Raw genomic sequence first — 10,937 nt, 5'->3', positions numbered from 1 at the left:
TCATAGTATCTTTGTTGATGGTTGCATCACAATTAATCTTCCATAAGCCTCATGAGGTTTCTTCCAATAATAGTTAGTAGAGGCCGCTAGGACCCTTGCTCGATCGTACTGGGCTTCAGATAACTCTTTTATTGCTGCCTTCGAAATTTCCACTACCCTTTGGGGGGACTGAAATTCGTTAGCATATACCAAGGAATTTCGTCTCAGCCATATCATACGCGTTACCACAAAAGCCTCCACTGCCTCTAAGTCATCAAGCTTTTCAAGGAAAAAACTCGTAAGTTCTTTCCCATCCTGAGCTATCAAGGCAAGTTTTTAGAGACGTTTACTACACTCTTGCCACACTGCCACTGTTGAGGGACAGCTCCATAAGTAATGCACTACGGTCTCAAGCTCTCGTAACCAAGTGGGACAATTTTGGGCTATGGACTACTTGCTTTACCGACAAGTTCACCATAGTGGGCAGCAGGTTATGACATACCTTCCAACAAAAGTGTCGTGTAGCAAGAGTGATACCCAGTCTCCAAATGGCTCTCCATATGTGACCATCAGCAACCTCCTTGGAACTCTCACCCTTCTCTTGAGCTCTTCTAGAAACAGCCAAGTGATATGCAGATTTCACAGAGAAACACCCATCAAAGGATCCCCTCCACACTATTCGGTCAGGTTGCCCAAGAGGACTAACCACCACACTACAAATCTGAGCCACTTCACCTGGATCAAAAATCCTATGCAAAAGCTTATGATTCCATCCACCCACTTCATTGTCTATAAGAGCTACAACTCGTTCATTCGGATTAAAGGAGGGGTTAGGAGGTGAGAGCAACTGTGGGAAAGGGGGAGGCAGCCATGCGTCACCCCATATTCTAATGCTAGCACCATTCCCCACCCTCCACCCTAGTCCCAATGAATACATCCCTTGCTTGGCAGATGCTCCTCCAAGCATAAGAAGGGCGATGACCAATACTAGCCTCCATAAAAGCCCCCAAGGGGTAGTACTTCTTTTTAAAGATGAGTGCCACTAGTGAGCCAGGATTTGTTATCAACCGCCAACCCTGCTTCGCAAGTAGAGCCTTATTGAACACTTGAAGATCCCGGAACCCCATACCTCATCGGGCTTTAAAGAAGCCTAACCTCTCCTAACTCATCCAAGAGATCCTGTTATGATTGGCTTTGTGACCCCACCAGAATCTGTTAATCAGCGTATTGAGCGACTTACATAGTACTTTAGGCAAGAGGAAAACACTCATGCAATACGTGGGAATCGCTTGGACTACGACTTTAATCAAAATCTCTTTTCTAGCTTGGGATAGGAACTTCTCATTCCAACCGTCAATCTTCTTTTGCACCCGACTACAAATACTCTTGAAAGTATGAGTCTTGGATCTCCCCACCATCTCTGGCAGCCCCAGGTATTTGTCAAAGCTTGCTAGGACAAGGATCCCCACAGAGGTACTAATGAGTTCTTTGATCTCAAAGCTTGTGTTTTTACTGAAGAAGATAGATGTTTTCGATGCATTCAATTGTTGTCCTGATGCATGTTCATACAATTTCAATACCTGGGACAAATTTTCCCATTCCTCAGTAGTGGCCCTGCAAAACAGAAGAGAGTCATCTGCAAAAAACAAGTGACTCAACCTATACCTTCCAACAGAAATGGGGACTCCCGTTAACTGGTTATCCAAGGCCGCCCGTGATAGTAAGGAGCTCAGCCCCTCCACCGCAATCAAGAACAAGTATGGAGACAAAGGGTCCCCTTGTCGAAGCCCACGGGAAAGGAGGATATTCCCATAAGGCACTCCATTAATCAACACCGAATAGGAAACACCTTTACACACTTCATCACAAGGGCAAACCACTTCTTTTCAAACCCCATAGTTCGCATCATTGCTTCCATAAACTGCCCTTCCACCCTACAATAGGCCTTTTCGCATATCTAGTTTAACCGCCATATACCATTTTTTACCTCTCATCCATGTATGCATAGAGTGAAGAGTTTCATAGGTGACCAACACATTGTCCGTGATAAGACGGCCGGGGACAAAGGTACTTTGATTATGGGATATGATTGACGGCAACATCCTCTTAAGCTTATTGGCTAGCGCTTTAGCAATTAACTTATACACCACATTGCATAAGCTTATAGGCCTATATTCACCAACTGAATAAGCCTCATGAGACTTAGGCATCAGAGCCATAAATGTCTTGTTAATACCTGGATCAAAAAACCCACCATTTAGAAAATCCAGAATTGCTCCCTTCACCTTAGGACCGATCGTCTCCCAGTGATGTTGAAAAAAGCACACCCCAAAACCATCAGGGCCTGGAGACTTCAGGGGATGCATTTGGGCCAAAGCTTGGTCAATTTCATCTGCTAAGAGCACTGCCGATAACATGTCATTCTGAGCAGGGGGCACACGGGTTGTCATTGCTTCAGTACAATCAGCCACCCCTTCAACTCCATAAGTAGTGTACAACTCCTAAAAATAGCCTGTAAAAGCCGCCTCAACCTCCTCAGCTATATCCCACTTTTGACCTGCCACATCAATAATGGAGTCGATGAAATTCGTTCTTCGTCTTTGGTTTGCCCAAGTGTGAAAAAAATGAGTGTTTCTATCACCCCCAGCAAACCAATTTCTCTTGGCCCTTTGTCTCCATTTAAGATCCTCCATTTCCAATAGCTTATTAATCTCCTCTTGCACTTTCTGGATGTCGCCCAGATTACCAGGACACTCAGCTCCCTGAAGACTAGCAAGCCTTTTTGACAGATCAGAGATTCTGCTCTCTACAGCCCTGAATTTAACCTTGCTCCAAGAATTGAGACTTCTTCTACATCTATCCAGATTCCTACCAATCATCCCCAGCATAGACGTACCCTCATCCATCCGATTCCAAGCCTCCCTGACAGCCTCAGAACTTTGTTCATCTAAATTCCATTTAGCTTCAAACTTGAAAATCTTTGGGGGCACCCTAATCGTGGAATTGAAATGGACATAAAGAGGACTATGGTTCGATGTAGTTGCTGGGAGAACCTCTACAATCGAATTAGGGAACTTGGCACACCAATCCGGGGTAGCAACCGCTCTGTCCAGCCTTTCTTTAACAAATACCGAATCCCGATTGTTCCTCCATATATACTTTGAGCCCCGATAACCCAGGTCTCCTCAATTGCACCCAAACAGGGTATCCCAAAATTTTCTCATCTGAGCTTCATTATGGACTGCACCATCGACCTTTTCCCAGTGGTTCACTATCTCATTGAAGTCCCCTATGCACATCCAGGCCGAAGAGTTGTGATTCCTCAGATGGGTGAGTAGCCTCCAAGACTCCTCACGCAAGGCCCAATCAGGGTGACCATAGAAGCCAGTGAAGGTCCAAGACTGGTCCTCATTCAAAAGAGTAATCAAGGCAGAGACATGCCGTTGTGAATAACTCACAATTTCCACTTCTTTATTGTTATTCCATAAGAAGGCCAAACCCCCACTTCGCTCGATCGGGTCCACGTGGAACAGACCCTCGAACCCCAGAGAACATCGTAATCTTTCTAAGTTACCAATCTTTGCTTTCGTTTCAATGAGAAACAGAAAACGGGGCTTATTTGTCTTCACCAACCGGTGAATCTCCCAAACTGTTCGGAGACGCCCAACCCCCCGACTGTTCTAGCACAGGAGACTCATAATGAGCGGCAGGGAACCTCCAGTGATCTCTGTGCATTTTTGTGGGATCCCCCCACCTGGCTCTCACATAAATTTCCTCTCACCAATCTTTTCTATTGCTTCACCCTTCCCCTTTGAGCCGACACCACTATGGAAAACAGAGCTGGGAGAATACTTACATTATCTCTTGTTGAATGTGTTTGATTGCCACAAGTGTCCTGTGTCGTCGGAGGAGAAACTATTATCTTGGAATTGAAAGAACTCTTTGAGACATGGGCTTCCTCAATTTTGAGCTTTTTTGAGGTCTCCACTTGCCGTTGGGTTCGGCCTTCTTCTTTGCGAGTTAGATCATACTGGGCCTCTTCATCATTGAGCTTCTTACATGGAAGGTCGTCTGTAAGTTGTGTTGGCGCCACGTAATCACATTCTGGAAACTCCTTATTTAAGCTCTCATAAATTCCAGCTTCCCCCATAATCTTCCTCTTTCGGTTACCTTTATTTTTTTCATCCCTCTCAATTTGGAAATGCTCATTCAGCTCCCATTTCCTTTCCTGAACCATTTCAAATTTATGGGAGTATTTTTTATTGGCTTTCAAATCCCCAAAATTTGTTCCTGAGCTAGCCATTACATGCCCATAATCTCGATTTTGACTCATTTCCTTTTTTGTATTTGCCCTAGTTTTTGTTGCTCCTCCTCTTGCCACCGGTAACACCAGTGGAGGGGATCCCTCCTCTCTGTGATCCTCAGGAGGACTCACTCCACGAGATGACTCCTCCGCTCGGAGCCACGGGCCCCAAGCCGGCTTTCCCTCCGCATGGTTTTGTTGTGGAACACTTTGAACAGGGCAGCCTTTTTTATCATGGAGAATTCGACTACACTTAAAACAAAACCTAGGGAGCTTTTCATACTTGAATGGCATCCAATAGGATTTTTCAGATAAATTTAAAGCTCTCCCCCGATCAAAGGGTTGGTAGAGATTTATGGGCACTCTGACCCGTAGGCATCTACCCCACCCCACATCATCTTCTGCAATGGCTACAGACTCCATCGATCCCATAAACCCTCTGATCTTCATTCCCACTCTGCAATTCATGCAACCCAAAGGCATATTGTGAATTTGAACCCAAATCAGAGAAGAGATGAATTCCATCTAAGATGGGGGAGTTCTTCCATCAAACTCATTCAAAATAAATAGGGTACGTTCGTAGCACCAAGGTTGCCCATCCAGAACACGTTTTTTGTCGCTTTCTTCATCGAACTCAAAGAGCCAAAGGTTGGTCTTGGATCTCCTTAAAGAAAACTCTCTCAATCGTCCTCCAAATACGCAAAATGAGTGTTTTGAATGCCTCATTGTTTTTTTTTTTTGGATTTCCAAGCCTACCAACGAGACATTTTGTTCCCTTCCCTCGTAGAACTTCAGTTTCCTCTTCCCCAATGTTGATTGTTTGATGCTAACCCTTTGTTAAGGCAAAACAGCCATAAGAATCCCCACACTCCTCTGCCATATTTTCAATATTTGCTACCTCCGCAATTGAAAACTATAGGAGAGGGACGAGACAGAAAACTCCTCTCCCAACAAACCAAAAGGAGACTATCTATACCTACCTCTGAGTCTCTGACTCCTTATCATCTTTCATCTTTCACATTCAATCATCACTATCCATTTCCATCTATGTCCTATAAACTATAAATTTCATTACAAACTTCGAAGAGAAGTTTCGCATTTTATTCTAGAAGAAGAAATGCGGTTTTTTTAAGAAATAGGTGATATGCTTTATTTGTGTTTGACACAACTCGCTCGCTCGACTCGATTAAGGCTTGCGAGTCTAACTCATATATACACATAACATGTGTGTATAAACATATAGCAACTTAGTATTAACTAAATATTAAGTTATTAACTAATTGGTAAATATATACTAACTTAATATTATTAACCAACTAGCTACCTACATAAGCATGGTTAAGTAGTTAACTATGAGATATAAGTCATTTCGATAAAAATTTAAAAAAGTATATATTAAATAAGCATATAATATATTAGCTAAGTAAATATAGTATTGCATATTAACTATAATATTTTGATAATAGTATTTAATATGTTAAACTAACATATTAAGTTTTTTTTTTTTTTTTTTTGAAGGGAACATATTAAGTTATTAGTAGTTATCATATAACAATATTAAAATAGTTAGTATATTAGTATATATATAAGCATACATATAATACATCACACATGGTTAATAATAGTTATATACTATATTTATAATATAGTTAATTAGTTATATATGGTCTATTAGACTTACTACTTGCTCACATTATACATAAATTATAATTTATACTGTTGGTACAGTTTCCGGTATGGTGTGAATCTGCACGTTCCTTTGATGTTCTTCACGCTTCTTAATAACTCTGCAAAACAACAAAACCTAGGGACCCTTCCGGGGGTCCCGCTCCGATGCCTAAGTTAGCTTCTGTGAGAGAAATAATGCTCTATGCATAAAAATTGAGACTTAGTTTATACCTGGGGTATGGGCCTATTTATAGGCATAGAGGTGGAGTCAAACCTGGATTAGGACTCCTGCTCCTTGTTGATTTAGAACTGCTGTCCGAGTTCTAATTGGACTTCAATCCTTTACTAGACTTCTAATTGGATACCTTCTTAGACTTCCAATCTGATATCTTCTTAGACGACTTCCAATCTGATATCTTCTTAGACTTCTGATCTGACATCTTCTTAGACTTCTGATCTGATATCTTCTTAGACCTCTGATATGATCATTATTCTTATCTGTTTGGACCTATTTGACTTTTGAATCTTCTCTTTGGATCGGGTTGAGTGGGATTTATCCCCAACAGTTACCCCCCAATTCCCTTATCCGAAGCTTGCTTGAATAATGGGAATTCCATGTCTAAGGAAACCCGATCTTTGTCTCCTTCTGAAAACCTGCTAACCTGCAAAACCCGAGGGTTAAATCTGACCCCCCGAGAAGTTTCTTCTTGCTCTCGGCTAGGATTGATCCGAGAGGCTCCTTCTCGGCAAGGACTGATCCGAGAAGTTGTTCTTGCTCTCGGCTAGGACTGATCCGAGAGGCTCCTTCTCGGCAAGGACTGATCCGAGAAGTTGTTCTTGCTCTCGGCTAGGACTGATCCGAGAGGCTCCTTCTCGGCAAGGACTGATCCGAGAAGTTGTTCTTGCTCTCGGCTAGGACTGATCCGAGAGGCTCCTTCTCGGCAAGGACTGATCCGAGAAGTTGTTCTTGCTCTCGGCTAGGACTGATCCGAGAGGCTCCTTCTCGGCAAGGACTGATCCGAGAAGTTGTTCTTGCTCTCGGCTAGGACTGATCCGAGAGGCTCCTTCTCGGCAAGGACTGATCCGAGAAGTTGTTCTTGCTCTCGGCTAGGACTGATCCGAGAGGCTCCTTCTCGGCAAGGACTGATCCGAGAAGTTGTTCTTGCTCTCGGCTAGGACTGATCCGAGAGGCTCCTTCTCGGCAAGGACTGATCCGAGAAGTTTTTCTTGCTCTCGGCTAGGACTGATCCGAGAGGCTCCTTCTCGGCTAGGACTGATCCGAGAAGTTGTTCTTGCTCTCGGCTAGGACTGATCCGAGAGACTCCTTCTCGGCTAGGACTGATCCGAGAAGTTTTGGTCTCAGCTAGGACTGATCCGAGACGACCCCCCTTTCTTCTTGATCTCGGCTAGGACTGATCCGAGACTCTCGGCTGGGACTGATCCGAGACGACCCCCCTTTCTTCTTGATCTCGGCTAGAACTGATCCGAGACTCTCGGCTAGGACTGATCCGAGAGTTTTTCCCTGCAAAAGAAACAACATCAACGGGTTCCTGGTCCTTAGACCGGGAACACTCCGATGCTTAAGTCAGCTTTATTCATTTATTCTGAAAATACTTATTCCCAAAATCTGGGGAATTTTCTGTCTAGTCTGAATTAAAAATAAAATTCTAGTTCTTTGCAAATATAAATACTAAAAAATAAAAGCAAGCCTGAAATTCCCGAGAGTCCTTTTTATGGGATCACGGGCAGATACTGTTGTTGCCTCGGCTCTCTATGCTGTGGGCTTCTGCTTCTTCGGTCCTCTCTTCTTTCTATGTCATCTCGGGGAGCATTCTCTTGAGGCCTTTCGTCTAGCTGAGGACGGTCTCGGGGATAATAATCCCGTGGCTGTTGATCTCGGGGCTGATAGTCCTGATGATTCCGAGGCCTGTTATTTCCTGGATGGTTCCGTCGCTCTCCCAAGAACCGAACTAGCTTGCCATTCTTTATGAATTCTTCTATTAACAACCTTAGGGTTACGCACCCCTCGGTGTAATGACCTGCTTGTTTATGGAAATCACAATACTTCCCTGCATTCTTATAAGGAGGATCACCTGGTATCTTTTGTGGTTCCCGAAACGCCGGATCTCTCTTGATCTCCATGAGGACTTCTGATATCTCGGCATTGAGAGGTGTAAAGTTGTAATCTTTGAACTTCTTTACCTGCCTCTGCTCTTCCCAATCAGCTTTCTTGAGTTCTTTCCTTTTCTTTTCTGGGGCTGTCTCTCGGGGTAGTCTAGAACTGGCCATAGACTTCAGCGTCTCTTCCTGATTGATGAATTCTTCTACCTTATCCATGAGGCCCTGCAAGGTACTCGGTTGCTTCCGGATCAACTTCTTCATCAAAGGCTCCTCGGGTGAAATTCCCTGATAAATGGCAGCAAAAATCATATCCTCGGTCGGATCTTCGACCGTAGCCTTCTCTCGGTTGAACCGAGCCATAAACTCCTTAAGACTCTCATTGCCTTGCTGGTGCAATGATAGCAAATATCCCGAAGGCTTCTTCCTTGTCCGGAAAGCCAAGAACTCCGTTAGGAATATCTTGGACAATTCCTTGAACTGATCAACAGAATTCGGGGGCAGCTTCCTGAACCAGTCTCGGGCATTCCCCGAAAGAGTAAGAGGGAAGGCCCGACATGCTACTTCATCGGGTGTCCCGTGAAGGTCTAGATGAGCTTTGAAATTCTCTAGGTGATCCAAGGGATCTCTGTCTCCTGCATAACTTAGAATTTGGGGTACCTTAAACTTATCGGGAAGCTGATAGTCTGCCACCCGTCTGGTGAAGGGTGAGTCTGTACCCATTAGGAGCTTGTCCACCATTACGGATCTGCCTTTGTCCTTTCTTTCCATCTCCATGTCCGTGCACCTTCTCTCCAGCTCGGCAATAATTCTGCTCAGATTTCCTTGACGGTCATCCTCCCTCCGAGGATTAATGTTGCTATTGTGATCTTCTTCCTCACGCTCATCCCTGTTCATCTCGGGATTGGGCTGTCTCGTCCTCATGCGTAACAATTCTGCATTTAAGTCTTCAATCTGGGCTTCCAACGCTGCTATGCGATCTTGATCTCCACCCCCCGGGGGAGGGTTCGGTGGAGGCTGCAAATTATTCTGAATAGCCGGTTCCTGTGGGGCCACGGGCTGTCGATTGGTCTGGCTTCCGGAACGTGTGTTCATCACCATGCTGGATCTTCTTTTTTTTTTTATGAGGAACGAATAATCGTTTCCCACAGACGGCGCCAAACTGTTGGTACAGTTTCCGGTATGGTGTGAATCTGCACGTTCCTTTGATGTTCTTCACGCTTCTTAATAACTCTGCAAAACAACAAAACCTAGGGACCCTTCCGGGGGTCCCGCTCCGATGCCTAAGTTAGCTTCTGTGAGAGAAATAATGCTCTATGCATAAAAATTGAGACTTAGTTTATACCTGGGGTATGGGCCTATTTATAGGCATAGAGGTGGAGTCAAACCTGGATTAGGACTCCTGCTCCTTGTTGATTTAGAACTGCTGTCCGAGTTCTAATTGGACTTCAATCCTTTACTAGACTTCTAATTGGATACCTTCTTAGACTTCCAATCTGATATCTTCTTAGACGACTTCCAATCTGATATCTTCTTAGACTTCTGATCTGACATCTTCTTAGACTTCTGATCTGATATCTTCTTAGACCTCTGATATGATCATTATTCTTATCTGTTTGGACCTATTTGACTTTTGAATCTTCTCTTTGGATCGGGTTGAGTGGGATTTATCCCCAACATATACTCTCTAATTATATATAATAACGTATTGTTAATTTATTACTTATAGACTATAGCTATGTGCTATATTTTATAATATGTTTTATATAATTACATATTATATATTTATGTTATAGGTAAATGTTATTCACAAATTCGAGCTTCAACCCTACTTGATTCATACATTAAAAAATAACGTCAAATGATGAGGTGCGGGAAAAGTGTATTAAAGATATCTATATATATATATATATATATATATATATATATATATATATATAATAACATTATAACATTTGCCGCAGACTATTCTCCAATCTTCTGGAAAAAATAATTACAGCTCAGAGATTTGATAGACTAGTCTCGCCTTTTTGACAAAACGGGTTTCAAATTACTCCACGGGTTTCATCGACTGGCAATAAACAAATACCGTACGGCGAATCCGCTAAAATGGCCCACGTACTCAAGATCACCCCACCGTCCAAAGATTCAAGGGAGCGAAACTTGAAACTTTGTTGTACGATTTTGCTGACTTTAGGGTCAAACCTCAGTTAATTAGGTGAACTTTGAGGAATGCTTGTTTTACATAACGGGCACACACTCTCTACACTTTTTGCACAATTTTTTTTTAGAAAAAATATTTTTCACAACAATATTATACAATTTATGCACAACACAATATACATGAGTGAGACCTATATAAATGAAACCCACCACATGAATCCTACCTTATGTGTCTTGTATTGTGCACAAGTTGTGCAATGTTGTTGTGCATCAATCACTTCATTTTTATTTTTTTTTCTAAAAAAAAATTTGCTTGACACACTTTGTGTACAATAAGCATTACTCAATGAATTTTAGTGGCCCGAATGAGTTATGATACATTGTTACCTCAAGACACAACTCCAAACCACATTTGCCCACGTGACAATTTTTACTTTTATTTTTATTTATTTTTTAAAAGAAAAAAAAAACCCTAAAGCTAGATAGGAGATCACCTTGCTACATGGGCAAGATAGTCAAGAGTTGTGTCTTACGGTAACAAAAAATCATATATCGGTTTGAATCGTCCTGACCCTAAAGAAAAAAAAAAAAAAAAAAAAAAAAAAACCCGTGTGTTTCTTACAATATATTTCTTCAAATAAAGAAGTTGAAACCCGAAAAATTAAGATCAGTGGCACCAATCCCAAATTATAGACTAGTGGCACTA

General features: G+C 42.6%; 1 protein-coding gene across 1 annotated transcript; it reads right to left on the bottom strand.

Annotated features, from left to right (window-relative positions):
- Positions 1–7,257: 7,257 nt before the first annotated feature.
- On the bottom strand, positions 7,258–9,328 carry LOC133871851 (uncharacterized). Its single transcript, XM_062309292.1, has 2 exons — positions 8,044–9,328; positions 7,258–7,947 (listed from the first exon to the last, which is right to left on the bottom strand). Exons 1-2 carry the CDS (start codon positions 9,167–9,169, stop codon positions 7,682–7,684), a joined length of 1,392 nt encoding a protein of 463 aa, XP_062165276.1. The 5' UTR covers positions 9,170–9,328; the 3' UTR covers positions 7,258–7,681.
- Between the last annotated feature and the right edge of the window lie 1,609 nt (positions 9,329–10,937).

This window comes from Alnus glutinosa, chromosome 6 (assembly GCF_958979055.1).
Source record: "Alnus glutinosa chromosome 6, dhAlnGlut1.1, whole genome shotgun sequence".
Classification (NCBI taxonomy): domain Eukaryota; kingdom Viridiplantae; phylum Streptophyta; class Magnoliopsida; order Fagales; family Betulaceae; genus Alnus; species Alnus glutinosa.
This window is presented reverse-complemented; position numbering and strand designations above follow the sequence as displayed.

Bases quoted from the DNA above. Each gene is read 5' to 3' on its own strand.
- LOC133871851 (XM_062309292.1), bottom strand. From the start codon at position 9,169: ATGGTGATGAACACACGTTCCGGAAGCCAGACCAATCGACAGCCCGTG. The intron at 7,948-8,043 runs GTGATCCTCCTT...GGTTGTTAATAG, and splicing joins GGAACCACAAAAGATACCAG to AAGAATTCATAAAGAATGGC.